The sequence below is a fragment of the Stegodyphus dumicola genome, chromosome 8, assembly GCF_044657685.1.
Source record: "Stegodyphus dumicola isolate Sdum_Otavi_A_Nest chromosome 8, ASM4465768v1".
In the NCBI taxonomy this organism is placed as follows: Eukaryota; Metazoa; Arthropoda; class Arachnida; order Araneae; family Eresidae; genus Stegodyphus; species Stegodyphus dumicola.
In genome coordinates this window covers 101,852,286-101,874,863 of record NC_140775.1, presented here as the reverse complement: position 1 = coordinate 101,874,863, position 22,578 = coordinate 101,852,286, and the positions used below count along the sequence as shown (strand labels likewise).

Below are 22,578 nucleotides of genomic sequence, written 5' to 3'. Positions count from 1 at the left end.
GAGAGTTTAGTTCCACATGAACTGCGATATCAGATTTAGCTTTCTCTTTAGATGCACTTTGCATTGCGGTGTATTTAATGTTTTTAGTAGTTTGAAGTATAACTACTGATTATACTGCGAACTGAAACCTCCTTGCCAAAAGAAAATTCTCTAAACAAGGTTCCAGGATTAGCTAAAATTCCTTTCAGACCCTCATTTTAACATTCTGGTAGTTTTTCACTTCTTCTGAATTTATATAAATCTGGAAATTTGCTGCCTATTCACTTAACAAATTCAGTAAACTTTCTACTAATAACTTTTCCTTTACCCGTTTCATTTCCATTGCACTTTCAAGGGAGGTAGTGCCTGGGTTAACACTCTTTGTTAAGTTTTATAACTAGTTAGAATTAATCTGTTTATTTCCATCTGTGTTCAAATTCCTAGCCTCCGCTTGCTTCTAGTGATTTTCAATTTAGTTTTTTAAAGTCCTAGTTCCATTATCTCCAATTCCAACAATGTTTCTTGGTCTGCTCCTGAATGTTCTTTGAATGTTCACTTTCTTGTTCCCCCCGCCCCATTGCCACTATAACAAAATCTTCCTTTCTTTACACATTTTTCTTGTTACTAAATCATCTAATTAAATAAATTACAAAACCTTCTAATATAATTTGTCCAACCACTAACTATTTTATAAAAAAAATATCCCAGTCTTCAAATGTTTCTATTACTTAAATAATAAAAGAAATCTTATCTTGGAATCAGGCTTGAGGCAGTTTCAATTCACATCCTGGCAACTACTGTGAGCAAAGTAACACAGTTCTGGCTGGTGTCGTGTCTTGTACATGTATCTTGTTAATGACACCTGGATTAATCTTTTATTTTATTGACAACATACTAAGCAACTTCTTTACACTTTGTATAGAAAAACAACAACAAAATTTTTAAAAAAGCTTCATTAACAGGAACAAAATCACTGATTATATAATTTTCTTTACTGAACATCTGGCCTGAAAGCCGTTCTTTGTAATTTTCCATTTTGCCGGTGCAGGCGATAAAGTCGCCAGTAATGGTACAACTGATGCCAAACGGAATATCCTCATTGGTAACCTTTTACGCCTCATTTTCAAAAACAAGTAGCAACCATTTCCTATCAGATTGATTGTTTCTTTCAATAATACTAGCATACAATTACATAGTATTTTTACCCATAGTTCAATTTTATGCCTTAAGGCCATTCACGGTAATTAAGTCAATTAGGATGCAATCACACCGCTCACCCGAAGGCGGAAATATAGATAAAGCAAAGTCAAGGGTTAAATTCATCCATTCTAATGAGATGCACTAGAGAAGTAAAGCACTGCGGTCTTACATAATTTCTGATTAAGCTGCTCGTACGAATTGAAATAATTCTTGCATTTAAACTTGTATTCCGAATTGAGATTTAACTTGAAATTAATGTAGATCATTACTGAGAGAATTAGATTTTTGTAGCGTAATGTACGTGAGATGAGATCACTTGGGGTCATGTGATATGAACCGGCGAATCTGGATGTTGAACCCTGAAAGGCATAGTAAATTCTTAAATTAATGCCTTTTCATAAATTTATTGTCTTTGTTTATTGGCTTTTTACAAAATTTTAAACGATATTAAAATGTTATGCCTTCAAAATAAAAAAATTCTCAGAACTAACATTTGTTAACATTTTTTATGTGTATACTATATGTTGTCGCCAATAAAATCTGCTTGGCGAAATTTGCGTCAGTGAAACGGAAAAGTACAGCCATTCTCTAGCTAACTCTTTTTTCCACTAAGAGGGTGTTATTTCCTTCCGAGATTAAAGTTTAGAAAGACCAGACATAAAATCTTCAGACAAAATTAAAACAAGTTAGTGCAAAACAAATAAGCAATAGCCCTTTAAACTCCCAATGAAGGACTTTGTGGAGCCTGAAAACAGCCATTTTTCTCCTAATAATGTAACAATTTAATGAAAGAAGTATTTGGAAACATACCACTCTAAGCACCCATGACATCACAGACATTACTCTCTTATTTCTCTTCCTCAGATGTAAAGATAACTCTAGATTTTTAAATAAAAAAACTTTGTGCTCTTCCGTTATCGAGGACAGATTCAGAAATGTACGCATGTATATGCATGTGTATATCCACACATACATACGTGAGTACATATATCCACACATACATCCTGAATCCAGTCCTGATAAAAGAAGGGCAACAAAAAACTCTTACTCCTTATTTGTTTCAATTCTCGGTTCCCTAATGAAATAAACACAGCATTAAGTGACTGCTGGGAATTTATTCCGAGACTTTATAATATCAGTGTATCCCATTTCATCTGTGCCTTTATCTCCTTGCCAGGGTACTTCTCAAACTCTCAAGCACTACAAGAGCAGGAATTCAAAATTTTAACATCTTACGGTATGCTTCAATTTCCTGAATTTGGACTTACAATACCGTAGCTACTACCTGATTTTCTATTTGTTCATTTGGCTAATAAGCATCCCTACAGGCTTTCTTAAATACAACTGCAAATCACATGTAATTAAAAATATTTGTTATATTCAAAAAACCTATTATAAAATTAAATGTCTTACGTATGCGATGAACTAAATGTTTAAACATGCATTTGAATCTTCTGACTACACAAATATTGCTACTAACCAAGCAAAAAAATGACACAATAAGCTAATGTAAATTTTCTCACATTAAGGAGACAATATACACCATCAGCAACACCGATGTCCAACTTTCTTGTACATTAATTACAATCCTTTAATGCACACTCTACTTACTTATGGGTTACATGATACACATTCCTGCAATAATCAAATTTATCCCAATCAGGCAACAAAAAATGGCTTGCAGTGCCTGCACTATCCAATCACATATTTCTTAAATTAAAATGAGTAACGGCAGTACAAATTCCCAAAGAAAGAAACTGCATGGTACACAATCCTGTAAACAAGGAGATGTGATCTACAAAACTGCTGGTGGAGACAACTAAAAAGGATTTGAATATTCCTATGGAAATGGGAGAAAGGCTAAGGCTAGCTGCACAGTGTAATTACTATCCCTGGTAATCAATAGAGTCAATTATCAATTTTCCAACATGTCCAGAATTAAGTCACAGTTGTTTCAGGAATGCAAAGAGGCCCCATTCAAGGCGGGAAATCTCGCTGTAAAAAAATGTGATGAAAGCCTACTTTTAGCAGTATTCAGAAGTACAAAAACTAATGGTAGAATATAATGAGACATGTAAATAGCAATGAATTCACTTTCAATGATGTAATTTCACTCTTTGTCACATGCCGACCACACAGGCACAAAACAGCCAAATGTATGATATGCGAGGCTGACCAAGAATCGGTTAACGAATCCCCTATTTCAGTTGACTTTATTTACAAATTACTTGTACTTATTTATACTTTTATGCATACATAAGTTTCATATAAATATTTTAAAGAAATATATATATATATATATATATATATATATAAGCATATGCAGAATAATTATAATTTTAAGCTAAACTGGACAATTAAGATTAAAAAATGAATTTGAATACTCAAAAAACATGCACTACCATTTACACTATTTTCAAATTACTGGGGGAAAAGGAATGGAGGAGTAAGCCCATAAGAATGCATACCCTATTTTTAGGATACACAATGTTTGTAGTGGTTAGAAGATAAGTCTCTAGAAGTTATTTTAAGGATACTAAACATGAACACACAAAAAGTGCTCTTTGAAAGCAAACCTACCAAGTTTTCTTTGAAGCAATTACAGTTCAGTGTAATTCTACAGGAGTTTTGTCTGACACAGGGAGAATGTCTACTCGAGTTTCATTCTACATGTTCTGCAGCATTTGAAGAGTTACATAAACAACAGTATTTGAATTTGCATACATAATACATACTTTCGGCCAGAATGTACCTTGTGTTCAACATATTTTCAAAGAAAGAAGTTCTTGGAGATAACATCTGGTAAGCAAAGTGGCCAGAGAATTGGCCAATCACATGCAAGCAAAGTGGCCAGAGAATTGGCCTATTACATCCAATCTTATGCTGCTTTTTAAGATGTTGCATATGATTGTCAGCTGCAATGTGACGATGCCTCATTCAGTTTCAATATCACCTCAGATGTAATTAATTGAAATAAATAATATAATTAATAAACTTAAATTCTTCACTATGTTTAAGAATCTTCCTGTTATTTTTTGCTTCTTGAAAAAGAATGGGCTTATGACTGCATCACAAGTCAAAGCCCACCGATCATTCAGTTTTGCAAGGATCAAGAATATTTTCCACGTGCACACATGGAATTCTGAACTTCATATTTTGGTATGTCTAATAACATAGCCTAAAAAGTGGGAAGCTGCTTTATCTTAGGGGGGGGGAAGCATCTTTAATAAAAATGTTTAGTCAATCTTCTGCAGAATGTCTTTTTAACGCTTGTGATTTAAATTCATTTCTTCCAATACTTATACCATATATGTTTACAAACTTTTTATCTTATACAATACCTATGAAGAATGGACTTTGAAATTCTTATATCTAAGATATATATTACATAAAAAAAAAAAAAACTCACCCAAAAGCTTCTAATCTTTTTTGGTATACTTCCATCTGATGCTGAAACATTGTTGGTTCACTCTGCCCCAGACGGTTAATATCAAATATGGCCACAAGGTTATCCAACTTATAATACCCAGCAAATGAAAGAGCTTCCCAGACTGAACCTTCTGCAGATTCACCATCACCAATGAGGCAATAAACACGGAAGCTAGAATGTATTTTGATTAAAAATATTTCAATTTGAAAATTTAACATTACAGTTCAATACTCTGAAGAATCTATCATTAAAAATTTTAAATGCAAACCAGCCACCATAAAAATTTTAAAAATGATTTTACATTATTCATTTAATAGTGAAAACACTAATTATAACAGTGCTGTAGATGTTCATAAAAATCATTGGTTAAAATATTTAATTTATATCCATTGTGTTATTAAAAAAGTTAGCTGAAGATTTAAGTTACCAAAGAGCACTCTTTTTGTTTTAAACCATGTAATTTGTAAAAAAGAGATTGATTAAATTTGGAAGATACATTGAAAGTCTCAGATTTAACTAAATGGCAACACTCAAGACTTTGCATGAAGATGTTTTAACAGAAAGAAATAAGAGGTCTTAAATTTCGTGCAGAGGCAACACTTGCCAAGGCATAAGGATGACAAATGTTTTCATCTTTTCATTCTTTCTATTTCTGAAGTGAGGTCTTGTCAATGAACTCCCTTTTTTGGGGGCCAGAACAAAATTTTACATTTTAAATTAAAACAATACACCTCTTTCATGGTGCAGTAAACACAATTATATATTTCACTCCCCTTTTCTAAATAAATATATTTTCAGAACGGCAGATAATATACAATTCTTTTCAATTTCATAACATCTCAAGGAAACTTAAAAGCTACATGAATCTTAAAATTTAAATAACTTCCTTTCATATATTAATTTGTTTCATTTAAGAATAAAATCAATTTATGCTTATTACATGGCATATTAATGTGACTACAGTCAAATACTGAAAATACGCCGACCTGAAATCCACCAACTCCTGAAATTTGCGTTGCCTCTCAAAATATAAAAAATCAGTTTATAGGTTCCAGAAACCGCAACATTGATTACGAAATATCGAAGAAAAACATAATTACCGAATAATAACGAGTCAGAACGGAAATAACAAATTATTGACATCACATGATAAAAGTTTTTTCCCCTCTAATCTGAATCGAGGTAAAAAAGAGCAGATGATTCACTCAACTCTTCTTTCAAGTTCACGATTCATGTTGTCATATTTTCTGAGCTTTGTTATTTCACGAGATTATTTAGTGCTGCCTTTTTCTTTATCTGGATATTTTGTGGATACATTAAGAGCATATTAAATTTCAGCCCTTTTTAATACAATGACATAAGAAACGCACTCATGATTTTACTGCTTGCAACGTTGAAAAACGTAAAGACGTTGCATTGATGGTAACACAAAACGTGCAAATTCTGCAGAAGATGGAGGCAGGTTCCACTCCTTGGTTTATAGCAGAATCATATGGAATTGCGACACAACTGTGTACGATATACGGAAAAATAAAGAAAAGCTGTTGAAATTTTACAGCAACAGTGATTCTAACACCGGAAATCTTTGCACTAGGCGAAATCGGCAAACCTCGATGCTGTGTACATATAATACAATGAATAATATAATCATATATATATATATGTAATAATAATTTCAAGCATAATATTAAACTGCAAGGAAAGACATTTTTCAACTGTATTAGGTCAAAAGTCGTTAATCCGGACTCGTCGGGACTTCGGCGATTCCGGATTATAGATCATCAGTTTAAATCTGGTAAAATGGCATGCAGAAATTATAAAATTAAAAATATGAAACTGTAATTTACGAAATAAAGAACAATTATGATCTAAAGGGTATCAAAATTTACAAAAAAAAAAGCTTAATATTTATTTGTTTACTTTATTAAACATTTCTTTCAATGTAAGTTGCTTAAGTTGCTTCGTTTTTTATGTGATAATACATTCTCTTTAATTCTATAAACAGATATAATTTCTTCTTCAGTTACAAAGTTCCGCTGTTCAAGTCCTATAATTGCTGTGTCGAGAATACCGACTAATTTGTCAATCGAAATTTTTTCGTTTTCAATAACCTCTGTCACTTTCTTCGCTATCGGAAGCGAATTATAATGACGAGGCATTTGATTTAAATCATATTAAAGACGGAGTACATCGAGATGAAATACTACATTGAGTAAGGAATTATAAGCCAAATAAAATAAAAACATCTGCCCTTTAAGATAAGGATAGTGCTGACAGATCAACTTCCAATTCATTGCACGCGGCCGGGGCATTAAAGATAAACAAACATTAAAGTTTAGATAAACAAAGGATATGCCTTTATCCATTTTTTGCAGCAATTCCACTTTTTGTTTACTGGACTCCGAAAGATACTTTCGCTTTGTATATCCTTTACATATTAGTAAATATATATGGGAAATTCTATTTGACATAATCGAAAGTTCAAGCTTACTTTTATAAAATTGCTCTAACAGTCTGCAAAAAATAATAATCCGGATCCAATTCGAAGATTAAGGAACAACGCAATCTGCAACATTAACTGAAATAGATAATTAGATAATTTTAACTTAGCTTATCCCGTCTGTTATACATTAAACGCGCATTCGTAAACGTATTTTGCGCACGCGCACACGCAAATTCGCAGCGGTAAAGGTCTTACGACGCATGCGCAGAAATTTTGTAGCTTTGAGGTCTGGATTATAGATCATTCCAGATTATGGGTATATAACTTTTGACTGTACTTGGTTAAATACTTATTACTAGATTATCAAATATAACTTCTTATGAAATATGGAACTAAAACAAATTGTTCACTGAAATATACTAAAAGTTGTACACACATTATCATCCTCAAACCTATTTAAAAAATTATTTGAAATAATAGCATTACAGAAAAATATGAATCCTTATGTCCCTTATTACATAGCCAATGCATTTTTGGTCCTTTTTGGACCAACATACATAATAAAATATATAATATACATATATAACAATATTTACATAATAATAACTGTACATATCTTTGAAGTATAATTTTCCTCCTCTTTATGTATTCAGTTTCTTTCTGCAATGTTTTCTCTTCATTTTAGAATTTTTGCATTTAATTAAATATTTCTGCTATTCTGAAAAACTAAAAGCATTTTGTATACAAAAGTTGCTAATTTTATTTCTTTAGTAATATGAACATTTAGAATAAATATGAAATGATACAGGGTAATAAAGGCCAGTTACAGAGCCGGTGTTGGAGAACTTTTAGAATTTAGTGACACACCGAAGAACACAGTCTAGAAATAGTAATTTGGAATTTAAGAAAGGCACTGGAAGCAAGATTTAAGAAGGCAGAATTCAGGATCCACAGAGATAGCATCAGGTAGGAAAATGCCTAGTGCCAACCCTGTATGACACATTGAGTCATATAAGATAAATCTTTTAGATGATCAGTTTTCAATTTCTTTAATACTAGAAATTTCTTTCCTATAAGTGCTTGTCCATGTGATAAGATTAGAAACATTTTTGATATTTTCCATGGCTGTTTCTAGTGAAAAGTAGAGAAAAAAGGAGGATAAGCACATTACAAAAAAGGCTTCTAGAATCAGAAATGAAACATTCAAATATTATGTTTTCATAGTTCTTCCAAAAAATAAGAAATTCATCACAAACTTTCTGTAAAATACATCCATTAGTACTTAATACCTGATGACATTTTTCATTTTGTCACATTTTTCTGGAATCTTCTAGAATTGTGGAATTTCCGTTCTTGTCATTAGATGGTGGGCATTCTTCCCTTTTTTGTTCTCTAATCGAGATCTGAGAACGAGACTAGATTCAAACTCTCTGAGGACCATAAAGACAAAACTTCTGCCTCGGAAAAACAACTGAAATGTGCTAGCTTGAAGTGATTGTCACCTACTTTGTAAATAGTGTATATTAGTGTTCCTTTGAATAAATTTGTAAAAGACAAAATGGCATCTTAATCTAATAGAAACTCTTACTGGGAAGCATGTTTATTAGAAGCCTGGTATCTCGAACCCTGAAGATGCATTCAGGTAAAGAATTTTACATTACACTTTTCTTGTAACTAGATGAACTTGATGCAACAGTGGGTCTATAAATCTTGCCTTCAAATCCTTCTAAAGTTTCCAAGTTGTAATGTCTAAAATCATACAAAAAAATTACCGCTACCAATTCTGTTGTAGTAAAAAGACAAAAATACTTTTAAAAAAATCAGAGAGGGGGGAGTGTAAAATTAACTTTATAGGGAAAACTGTGCATACTCAGACAATTATGCGAGAAAAACTCTTATCTTGAAAAAATTAAAAGACAATTTCAATTAATTACATAGCTATTTTGCTTTTGTTAACAACTGTTTAGATTGTGCTTAATAGCATTTATTATCTTATTTATTTTTCAGATTCAAAATATTGAATAAGTCAGCAAAATCAAAATTAATATCACTTTAAAATATCACAGCAAAAATAAAAGTGTTTTATTTTAATGTTATTTCTTAAATATAATTTCAATATATTACCACTATTTTAATAAAATTTATCAATGTTATGATGTTTCTTTAAATAATTCGTCGAAAAATTCACAGATCTCTGAATTAAAATGTTCTATAGAAACTGATCTTAAAATTGCCAAAATGTTGATAAGTCACCAAATTTAGAATCTTTTAATAAAAGAATTCACATCCCCCCAAACAATAAGTTATTTATGAGCTCTTCATTAGGAAAAAAATGAAATAATTTTGAAATGCTAATGTTTCACTTCTTGCCCAGGAACTAGAATATCTCACTGTTAGAAACAGGAACAATTTATAACCCATGAACCCATTCAAGAGAAAACCATATTTTTCAGTGAATCACAAAAATATTCCTCTAAGGACTCTTAAGGATTGTACAAACCCTGATTTTAAATTCAATAATCTGGGACTGCTGAAAATTATGGTATTAAATCAGATAATTCAATCTTAATCTACAGTAAAGCACAATAAGTCTATCTTACGTATAACAGAAAATGCCTTCTTGGAAAACATCCTTAGGAAAAGGTAAATAAATAAAAAAAGAAATACAATCTGAAGGGTTTCAGATTTTAAATTATGCCCAAAAGGTCTTTTTTTTAATGTTTTATGTATTACCTTTACTTATTAAACACCATGTTCTACGTATACAAAATATAAAATTCAGTTCAACAGCAATATCACAAAATAATCTTAAAATGAGTATATCTTTAGAATTTCCGATACGGAGTCTTGCGCGCTGGTGAATTTTTTTTTTTTTTTTTTTAAATCCCGTACAGAGTTGCCATTGCTCGCTTTGAAATCGTTGAGTTTGTTAATCAAAAACTCCTTGAAGTGTTACAAAATATGAAATTGATAATAAAACAAATTTCAAATTCAAATTAGGGCTTTCACATGGCCATATTCTATGGAAGATTACGTCATTCAAATTAAGGTGCTCTAGGTACCATTGTTTTATCACAATGCAAGAAACGTACATACATTCATGGATATGCTTCATTATTTAATTTCTTTAAATATAATACAGGGCAATAATATTTGGTGACAACAATTTGAAAAGTGAAACAATGTTTATCCTGAATCGACGCAAAATGCCAAAACGAAATTAATAGTCCTGGGCAAAAATCTCGCACAGCAGCTTAACTGCCAAGAATTTCAGGATAAATTACTAATCTTATGCAACTTTAGCCATTTGTCCACTGGCTAGCGTAACAATTTTATATTATGTCTAAACTCACCAATAATTATCAAAAAGCTTTATTTATTTAAAAAAATATGAATAATCGTTAAAAATATGAATGAGACATTAAATCAAACACTTTTAATTCTTATAAAAATTCTACACGAAGGAAAAATTTTTAATCCAAATAGTTTGATTAACTTACCTAGCTTTATCAATATATTTTCCTACATAAGCCATACCAGCTGCACAACTCAATCCTTGACCTAATGATCCAGTTGCAACATCAACAAATGACAAACGCTAGAAATAAGAATCTTTTTCTCAATGCGGATAATATAATATTTTACACTCAATTTCATACATACCAATAACAGTAAAGCAGAACTTAAATTATTAACAAATTTATCAACACGTTACCACTTTGATAGTTTTACAAATCTGCATACTACTTGACACTTTTCCATTAAAGCTTTTTGTTTGTTTGTCAGCTTCAGATTGCCAGTCTGGTTCAGATTCTTTTCTGATGATAATCATCTTTATAACTATTGCTCGCACTTTTTTTTTTTTTTTTTCAGTGCAGTGAATTCACAACTTGGGATATGTCAAAAGATAAACAAATGGCTACCCTGTTGCTTTAAAAGATTATTCACGAAGAAATATCATATTCAAATAACCATCTTATGAAATCAAAATCAACTCTAAGCTGAAGGGGTTGGACTACAAACATATGCAACTTTTGTTCCACCTGGAAGAAAAAGGTACCTGACCACTAACAAAAAAAAAAAAAAAAAAAAAAAAAAAAAAAAAAAAATATCAGTATTTCTTTTATTACTAATGATTAATTGTCGTTTTCAAAGTTAATGCATATCAGCTTTTATGAACCAAAGCATCCTTCAAATGAACTGCAACAATGACTGATTGGAACAATGATGCAAGAAAGGTATATGCCAATTCCTTGTGATCCCAATGATAAAAATAGATGGAAGCAATAAAATTACGAAAAATGAAGAAAGTTCATACACAAAAAAGAAAAAAAAAATAACCACATTTCTTTCCCACAATAGATTTCTGATGTTTGTCTTCTTGGCAATATAGTGGATTTGGCACATTTCTGCATTGGTATTTAATCTGCAATAGTTACTGATCTGCATAATCCGCTTTTTCATACTTGCATTGTATCAATACAGCAACTTTCACATAAAATATTGGCACTCTTCTGTTATCAACACCGAATTCAGAAATGTATATATGACATGTGCATGTCATATATATGCATATATGTGTGTATTATGTGTGTATTATATACAGTGAATGTGAGGAGTAGCACAAAACACCTTAGGTATACTCTGCAAGTTTTTGCCAGACATTCACTGAAATGCTACGCTGAACAAAGTAAGGATTAAAGACAACACTTCCAAGACTGGTCAGTTCTATGCACTTTGTCTGATTTAGAGGCAACAATTCACAGTACACAATCTGTTTGCAGTTCGACCATATACAAAACATCCTTTTTGGGATGCTGTCCTCCCTCTCAGTGATACTACATAGGTTCTTTGGGCTTACGCTATGATTTCTAAGTTATGATACAGTATCTACTTCTTACCTCGAGCAATGAGCTGTTTCAAAATAGAAACTTCTTTCCTTCCTTTAAGCAAAGAATTGCATGTCAAAACTTGAGCAAGCACATTCTGCTCAGTTAAAATACAAGATATCAATACACTGCAGAAGCTTACATAACCAATCTTCTTCAAATGATCAAGTACTGTACTTTTAATAATATTTACTCTGATAGTTTCTGAACAATATAACTTTGATTTTCAGTAACAGCATATTTTTATATGTCCTCGTTTACAGAGAATGGTCATTCAGAGTGGACATCATGTTCGAGATTGAAATTTCCGCACTTACCAACATACTTTCAAATTGTATCATCAGAAAGAGCACTTTTAGCAAATACAGTGAGAATTTCATGACCAGAGTGACTATTTTTCCATTTTTTTAAATAAAAGAGCATAATACGATAAAAATAACTTTTGGATTCTCACTGGAGAAAGAAATTAGCACTGCACTGAAAGAAAAATAGAATTGCACTGAAAGAAAAATGCCACAATACATGATAGAACCAAGCAGTGTGATCAGATTTAAAAATCTACTTATATCACAGTATCAGGAGGGAAAAAATGAGAAGAAAATGCACCTCAATTTGAAAAACTGAAATGAATTAATAAATAAGTTACTTTAAATAAAATAATAAACAGAATTTTCTGGTATGTTTAATAATAAATAGAATTTTCTGGCAGTATATCTGTTATTTTAAATATATTACTTATATAGTTGTGTTAAATCCAAAAATTACTGTGTATACTAAATAATTTCTGTTGAATAATGTTATTTTATATCAACTGCTAAAATTGTATTAAATACTATATATATTTATATTAAATTTCTTTTATATACATATTAAATTACTTGATTATATAAATATCAAAAGAATAGCTCATGTTTATAACATTTAGAACCGAGGCACACCTCTTAAGCCTGAATTGCTCCAACGCTGTTTTCTCTCATCAAGGTAATTACAGAAGACAAGTACCAGACTTAAGAATTTTGGCATGAAATTTGAAAATGCTTCCTTGTTGAAGGTATGACTTTAACGAGAAAGTACCAATATTTGTATGCATTGATTTATAAAGAGTGAAAAAATTATCTGGATGTTATAGGTTAAAGAAAAGGACCTATAATTGCCATTTAGGATTTTATATGACCTAAAAGTGTATGAAATATTTGGTTTTAAAGATTACCTTTGTTCGCCATACATATTTGTAATGAATTTTTGAAATCTTTCTGTTCGCGCCTGTGCACATGCATAGACTCCAACCTTCAGCAAACCTTGTCAGTAGTCAACGCGCGAACGACATTTTTACAACTTTGAAAATGTGCGCGTAGCGTATGTTGTAATTAACCATTCATTAATTTTAAATTAATAATTAATTGTAATCAATTTTATTACATTTAAAATCCATATACATATAAAACTGAATAATTAAAAATATACCTTGTAAATTATATGCACATTTAATTAGAAATTTTCTTTTAACTCCTCAAGCATTCACTAATAAAAAGTACTTCAAATCACTACTAATCATAGAAAAAATCAGAAGCTATAAATCATATCTTTATTCTGGATATGATTTCTACAGGGAAATAAAATTTAAATAACCAAGAATGATACATATAAGTATTAAACAAAATACGCATAATTTATGAATGCAAAGATTTATATGTAACATGCTTAGCAAGCTTAAGTTCTGATTTTGAGAATGTTTTTTTATAACACAGTTCTTCATTTGCCTGCATATTTATTTTTTCAATCAAAACTGCTTCAAGAGTTTTAAGATCTAAATTTGGTCGAAATTCCGTCTGATTTTTTTTAACAATAGAAAAAATTCTTTCGCAAGCTGCATTTGAATGAGGTATTATTAAGACAGCAAGCATTACAGAAGGCAATACCTTGTATTTAATACACCCATTCATATTTTTTAATTTGGCAATTTCTCCCCATGCCATATCAATACGCAAATCTACAATTTCTTTCAAATCACCTACTTGATACATGGAAAATTCAATTTCTACTTGATTAAGACATTTTTCATCAATAATGGATGGAAAAGTATTCATCAAGTAAAGAACAGATGAAAATGAGACTTCAGTTCTCAAGTTGATGTCAGCAACTTCAGCATGTTTAGAAATGGATCACTCAGTGGAAATTTATCAATTATATATGAACATGCAGTTACAAAGAAAGCTCGCACAGAATTGAAAAATGATTTCACTTCACTTTCATTCAACTTGGCATTTTTTAAATATAGTCTTGTTTCCGCACCAATCACTAAATTTTCATTTTCTTTTTGTTTACTATACTTCTGAAATGGAATAGACGTTAGAGTAACATCTTCATTTTCTTTAGAAATTACTGATGGTTTTACGAATCTAACAAATAAATTCATTAAAAGTTCAAAAAGTTCTCTTCTCAATTTATGTATATAAGGAGCTTGTTGTTGCAAATTAATATTTACTGTTATAAACAAAGGTAAAGTATTTTTCAAAAATAACAAGTACAATTTGGTGGTCGGTGACTGTAAAATTTTTTTAATGTTTTGCAATCTCTTTCCTTCATTCTCACTGTTATCTGGTTTATCTCCAAAAAAATTTATCACAGCATCCCACTGTTCCAAAATCCTTGTTATAGATTCTAAAAGAGACAACCATCTCGTACTGCAATATTTCAAAATTTTATGAGATTTTGCATTCTGTCCCAAAATTTGTTGAGCAACTTTGAAGCTATGCTTCCATTTCGAACTTTTCTCCAAGTAAAAATATATATCTATTATCAACATTTCAATTTCTGAGCCAATTAATTTTTCAGTAACTTTTTTTGCAGCTATATGCAAGAGGTGGCACGGACAACCTCGGGTGATTATACTTGGTTGATGCATTTTGATAAATGATGCTACACCTTTAAACTTTCCAATCATATTACTAGCATTATCTGAAGAAAATGATAAGCAATTTTTCCATTCTAAACCTTTGTTTTTAAAGTTTTCATTTATACAATTAAAAATACCTTCTCCTGTATTATTCGTGCATTCTAAAATAGAAATCAATGAAGTAATTATCACTCCCTTTTCTTTACTGTAGTATGTTATAACCAATGGGTACAGTTTGTTATCATTGTTATCATTACTTCCATCAGTACTTAGAGAAAATGATGTACTGCACACTGATTTTATAATATCAGCAACAGTATTTTCTGCAAGCGTTTTCACAATAGCAGCAGTTTTGGTATGACCGCAGCTAAATTTTTTTGCTTTGGCAGAATCCGGAAACATTGCTTTGAAAAGCTCTTTGGAATGATCCGAAACAGAAAGCGGTAGATTATGTTCAATTAAAAAACGAACAAAATAGCATTCGGCTTTTATAGGATCTGTTTCATCATCTTTTATTAAGAAATTTGTTATTTCTTTAGATTTTACGGTGCCAAGTTCTATATGCTTTTGAGAAAACACATGCCGTTTACAGTCATCTTTTCCGCCATGAGCAACTGAGAAGTCTTTGTTGCATACACTGCAGTGTGCGTGATTCACAGAAATTTCGGATGCTTTAATGCATGGAAATTCTGAAGAATATGAATCTTTAAACTTCTGCTTTGATAATTTTGGCTTCTTCGTTCGAGGCAGCATTATGATTAAAAATCTTTCACCTGATTCACAGTTCACAAGACACATGCTAAGCTCTCGCCGTAAACTACACAATGCAGCCGAATGCAGCCTAAACACGCATCAGCGAGGAACCTGGGAGACAGACAATTGGGTGGAACTATTGATAAGTTGTTAACGGTTGGAGTTACTGATCTATGATTGGCTAATTCTTCAAAACTAGGAACGCACTCAACACGTGATATATGATAACACGAGTATTCAGCCAATCATCGGATGAATTAGATGGTTCCGTTTTGCGTACTGGTTCTTCTGCTCTTGTTTCTGTAAAATCCGTAGTTTTTTCCATACTTTTCGTAGCTCGTAGTTTTTCATGAATTTCCGTAGAAACTACAGAGAATCCGTAGTAGTTGGAGTCTATGCACATGTAATGTAATCCACGCATCTGTAATATTATGATCAGACGAGTATGAGAATTGGCATCGACGGTATACAAGGGCTGGTCACAGCTATGAGTTAATGAGTGATTGTAATTTAATTATGAGAATTAATAAAGTAAGAACAAGCGAATTTATTTTAGTGTGTGTTATTTTGGATGAGACCCAAACACATATGGTCCTTCGAGCCGGAGATTGAGTTTTTGTGCGTGAATACATAAAGTTTCGATTTTGAGAACACGGGAGTGTTTGTGTTTGCCAGTATTCCCACCTTGTTCTTTTCAATGAATATTACAGATTTTAGATAAGGATATTCATCAAAAGTGAATCACTGCGAAGGTAAGTGATTCCTCTCTTGTTAATTCTGTACATTTGTTCTGTTATAAATAACAATGTTATTTAAGGGTGCTAAAAAAGAAGATTTAAGGCTTATTGCCTTAGAATTAAATCTAAATGTTGATGAAAAAATGACTATAGCAGATTTAACTAATATTATTGAGAATAGTGAAATTTTTAAAACTAAACAAGATTTAGTAAAAGAGATAGCAAACTATTATCGAAAATAGGAAACAAGAAGAGCAAAAACAGCAAAAACTTGTCGAGTTAGAACAAATAAAACTTGAGAATGAGTTAAAGAATGCATTAAAGTTGGCTAAGCTTAAAGCAGAAACGAAACTTGATGGTGTAAGCGAAATCGAAACAAAATCAGAGTCACTAGATCAATTAATAAAAAGTATCAGGACCTTAACTGTAAAAATTCCTATATGGGCGGAGAGTTGGGGATTTTTCTTTCGTCATTAGAACAAGTGTTTATTACAAAAAATGTTTTGGAGGACTATAAAGCAGAAATTCTGTTAAATCTGTTAGGAGACAAAGCTTCGAATACAATAACCTATTTACATGCTAAGTACATCACGAATTATGAAAAACTAAAAGTAATAATTCTGAAGGAGTTTCAGCCAACACCATATTCGTGTTTAGAAAACTTAAAAAAAACTGTTAAACAACCACGTGAAACTAATGTGCAGTTCGTTTCATGCTTAGAAACTACCTGGGATTACTATTTAAAATTAAGGAATGCAACTGACTTCGAGACCCTCAGACAACTCATAGTTTCAGACAGGTTATAACAATCTTTAGATACAGGAACAGCTTCTTACATTTCAGTGAGGCAAGGTGATTCATGTTTTCACCCAGTGAGTTAGGTAAAGAATTAGATTTATATTTCACGTCACGAGGAAAACCTCTTACTGAGAATTCTCATGTTAATCGTAAGTATAACAGCTCAAAAAGTGTAGCTAAAGTATTTTTGTCAGATGTTAAAACAGATAACTGTATTTTATGCCATAGAAGTCATAGTTTGGCAAAATGCCCATCGTATTTAAAATTGCCGGTACAAGAAAGAGTACAGGTTAAGAAATCTAACAAATTATGTTTTAACTACCTACATATGCATTCAGTATCAAACTGGCCATCGAAATATTTTTGTTAAAAACGGCACCACAAAACTATTCATTTTCCGAAAGCAAATATTATAAAGGAGAAAGAATGTTCTTCATCGGAACAAAATAAAAACAAAACAAATGTATCTGACTGCAACATTCCCAAATGAGAGGACTCGACCTTGAATGTTAATGGGCATGTTAATGTGGTTCAAAAGGCATTTATTAGCAGCTATTCAAATAAACAGAATACAGTTTTACTTTCAATTATCGTATGTTTTTTAATTGATAAGGAGGGAAGAAAACACAGAGTAAAGTGTCTGCTGGATGGCGGTAGTATGTCAAATTTCTTGACACTTAATTTTATTGAGCATTTGCAGTTAGAGGGGGGGAAAAATCAACATCATCAGATCTCATGTCTAGAGATATGGCTGCCAAAAGACTGCAACTAAGTCAACTGTGGTGGAACGAGCCTGACTTCTTAATGAAGGATGAGTACCCTATAAGAGTTATACCTGAAGATATTACTGAAAAGGACAGTAATGAACTTAAAAACTTTGCTGATTCTGAACTATCAACATGTTTAAATCTAAATGTGAATAATTTTGTTAATGATTTATTGAATTGCAGTAATAAGTACAGTAAAATTCCAGAAATCCGCAAAGCTTGGGACCAAAGGTTGTGTAGATTTTTTAGAATTTTGCAGATTTCAGGACAGAAAAGATAAATCATAATATTCAGACTAAAAGTGCAAAATAAATAAGGCATATTGGATACATTTAATTAAATTATTATACACTATTACAATACTTTATTATGTACATTAATTATTACATATATAAATTGATTATATTATATTAGTATTCATTTACATTAGTGCTTACATGGATATTTAAAAGCATTAAGGATGTATTCAATAGACATAAAAATAAGGGATATTAATAAAACAGAAAATATTTCACTTTTTTCGACATGTTTTAAACATTTTTCTGATGGAGGTTTGTTTTAAAACTTTAGGGTGCTCCAAAGTTTTTTTTTTTTTTTTTAAATTATATGAGGCATTGCATTGCTGCATACTAAAATGGTAACTTTTTTTTAACATCTTTCACCCCTGACTGTGCACTTTCTTTGCTTGTCACTGTCTTGGCAAACATCACCAGAAAAGTCCAGTCTCGTCCATATTAAACACCTGTTCTGAGCTTAGAGTTTCTTCCACTACTAACACAGAAAATTTATCAATAAACTCCTCTGCAGCATTTTTATCTGCTGAAAGTTTTTCTCCACATGCTTTCAGATAACGTATACAGTGTCTCTGTTTAAATCTGTTCAGCCAACCGCTGTTGAAATTGCACGGCTCCTCTATTTCAACATGAGCAAGAATCTACTTTGCTTTTTCTCTCAGGAAGGGTCCTAAAATTGGTACCCCATCACTCCGCCGCTGAAGGAACTACTCGTACAAGACAGGTTTGCCGATTTCGCCTCATGCAAAGATTTCTGGTTTCGGATTCTGGTGTTAGAATCACTGCTGCTGTAAAATTTCAACAGTTTTTCTTTATTTTCCGTATATCATACACAGTACGTTTCACTATTCCATACGATTCTGTTATAAAGCGAAGAGTAGCTCCTGCTTCCATCTTTAGCAGAATTCCCACTTTTTGCATAACCATCAATGCAACGTGTTAACCTATTTCAGCGTTGCAAGCAATAAAATCATGAGTGCGTTTCTTATTTATCATTGTATTAAAAAGAGCTGAAATTTAAAATATTCTTAATTTATCCACAAAATATCCGGATTTAAAAAAAAAAAAACGGCAGCACTAAACAAGCTTGTGAAATAAAAAGTTCAGAAAATACAACAACGTGAATCGTGAACTTGAAAGAAGAGTTGAGTGAATTGTCTGCTTTTTTACCTCGATGCAGATTGCAGGGAAAAACACTTATGATGTCAATAACTTGCTATTTCCGTTATGGCTCTTTATTATTCAGTAATTATGAAGTCATTATTTGGTAAGTATTTTTTCTTCGATATTTCGTACTCTATGTTATGGTTTCTGGAACCCATAACATATATATTTATATTTTGAAAGGCAACGCAGATTTCAGGTCGGCGGATTTTCGGTATTTGACTGTATTTAAAATTAATTCATATTACAAGTTTTTATTTTAGATTTTATAAAAATTGTAAGCAAGAACAAAAGAAGGTAGGTAATTTACAAGTGGGAGAATTGAGAGCAGCTGAAGAAGCTTTATTAAAATTAGTGCACGGTGAGTATTTTATAAATGAAATAAATGGTCTTAAAAAAATTAGGTATTGTTCCAAGAGATAGTTCTTATAAAAATATTAACCCTTTCATTGACAGTAACGGACTGTTGAGAGTTGGGTAGATTAAGAAATAGCAATTTAACTTACAAGAAAAAATTTCCTATTATTCTGCCTTCTAAACATAAATTAAAAGAGTTAATAGTTAATTACTATCATTTAAATATTTGCATGTGATTCTCAAACTTTGTTACATCATTTGGATTGTAAATGGTAGAAATGTTTGTAGAAAAATTGTAAAAAATTGTATAACATGTTTTAAAGCTAATCCCATTGTAGCTCAGCAAATCATGAGTGATTTACCCAAGGAAAGAATTACAGCTAATCTTACATTTAATTGTACTGTAGTCGACCTCTGTGGCCAATTCTTAAGTACAAAAACCAGAGAAAAGGTATATATCAGAAAGTTTATGTGTGTATATTCATTTGTATGGTTACTAAGGCCATTCATTTAGAACTGATAACAGACCTAACATCTGAAGTATTAATAGCTACCTTGAAACGTTTCTTTGCACGAAGAGGTAAAAGTTTAACACTATTTAATGATAACGCTTGGTAGGTGCAAATGCAGAATTAAAGAGGTTAAATAAACTAGTGAACGAACAAGATGAGGTTTTAGCTGGTTATTTGAGCTCTGAGAATATCGAATGGAAATTTCTCCCTTTCAGAGCACCTAATTTTAGAAGCCTCTGGGAGGCTGGAGTTAAATCTTTTAAGTGCCACTTCAAACGTGTTGTAGGTAAAGCAAAATTGACCTTGAAAAATTTTTAACAGTTAGGATTCAGATTGAAGGAATTTTAAATTCCCGACTATTGACACCCTTGTCTTCGAACATTGATGATTTAGAGATTCTAACACCTGGGCATTTTTTAATTGGTAGAGCAATTAATTTGATTCCTGAGCCAGGTATCGCGGAAGTTAACATTAACAGGTTAAAATTGTGGCAACAGATCACAAAATTAGTACAAATTATCTGGAAAAAATGGAACTCCAATTATTTAAGTCATTTACAAAATTGATCTAAAAGCTCTAAAAACAATATACAAGTTGGAGACATGGTCTTAATTAAAGATAATTTGCCTTGTTGTAATTGGGCGGTTGGTCGTATAATAGAAATATTTTATGGTAAGCATGGAAAGGTTCACGTGTACAATGTAAAAACTCAAACTGGAACTTTCAAATGACCAATTACCAAATTATGTGTTTTACCAATACAAAAATGAGTATTGTTTTTATCGTTCTTGTGTAGTATTGAATGTGCTTCACATAAATGTTGTTATGTAACTGAAATGTTATATTGCATTGTTTCGAGTTGTATGCTTATGTATATAGTAAATGTCTAATTATAATAATGATTTTTTGTAATAGTACTTATTCAAAATTGCTTAAATACTTGTTTAATTTTTTTTATACTATATCTTAATTACAATAGTTGAATGCTACGCATTGCAATGAGAGGCGGCATGTTCGCACCTGCACATCTGTAATGTAATCCGCGCATGCGCATCTGTAATATTATGATCAGACGAGTTCGAGAATTGCCATCGACGGTGTACGAGGGCTGGTCACAGCTACGAGTTAATAATGAGTGATTGTAATTTAATTATGAGAATTAATAAAGTAAGAACCAGTAAATTTATTATAGTGAGTGTTATTTGGGAAGAGACCCAAACACTTTCAATTCCTGCACGCAATTTTTGCCATTGGCACTTGCAATTTCTTGAAGTTATCTAATAGCCTGTATCTTATTGCTAACATCTGTCATAAAAGTTCAGCAAGTGTAATTCGTTATTGAAACATTTATCCAAAACAACAACTTTGCAATCACATACCGTCTTTTTCTGAAAATAAGACATCTTCCGAAAATAAGCCCAATCGTGATTTTCGGAACTTTTCGTAGTATAATTTGTTTTTGTATATAATTCAGAATTTTATTTATGACGATGTTCCAGAAGATGATGACATGACTGTAATTAAATAAATTTAAATTTCTGTATTCTGTGTAAAATGAATATTAAATAAAAATATATAAATATACTTTTATTTTTGCCCTCGCCTGAAAATAAGCCCTAGCGCGTATTTTGGACCAAAAAAGAAAGTAAGACAGTGTCTTATTTTCGGAAAAAGACGGTAGCTGCCAATTCTGAAATCTGAAAATTCGGAAGAATTTTCCACCAATCGGCTATCATTCTCACCATTCATTAACATATTTTTAAGTAATGCTACAGAAAAAAATCATGTAATTTGTTACTTTCAAATGTGTGAAACTGAATGTTGAAACATTATATAATTCATATTGATGCATATTTCCAAAAAATATTTCAAACCAACGATACATTTTATCTTACTAAGATTAAATTTTGAAGTTTTTTGTGTATGTGCAATATAGCTTTCTTAAATGTTTTTAAAGTACACATACCGTATATACCCGCGTATAAGTCGACCCCCCCACTTCGACATAAAAAATTCGTAGAAAATAAGAAACCCGCGTATAAGTCGACCCCCTCCACTTCCGAAATCGATCGATAAACTTCAAAACATTTTTTTAAGTACTACATTTATTCAAAATCATCTGAGAAAAAAAAAGTAAATAATAAAAATACGTTGGTAAATGAACAAAATCAAAATCCTTCAACGTCCGATTCAGATTCGCCAACCATTTCATAAAACTTTTCTGTCGTCATTGGCTCATTATCATACATATTTTAGTCATGAAATTACTTCAAGTAAGTGACTTATTTGATAAGTCGTCCAATTTGAGTGTGGGAAGAAAACAAATGCATTATATAAAGAAATTTTTGAACTTCCGATTC

The 22,578-nt window shown here is 31.4% G+C and overlaps 1 protein-coding gene across 1 annotated transcript in view; it reads right to left on the bottom strand.

The window, feature by feature from the left end:
• LOC118189106 (transketolase-like) overlaps positions 1–22,578 on the bottom strand; it is a 71,066-nt gene that overhangs the window by 44,314 nt on the left and 4,174 nt on the right. Inside the window, exons 4-5 of the mRNA XM_035359654.2 lie at positions 10,553–10,650; positions 4,589–4,780 (exon numbers count right to left, since the gene is read on the bottom strand). Coding sequence (XP_035215545.1) covers positions 4,589–4,780; positions 10,553–10,650 — 290 coding nt within the window. The remainder of the gene's footprint in view (positions 1–4,588; positions 4,781–10,552; positions 10,651–22,578) is intronic.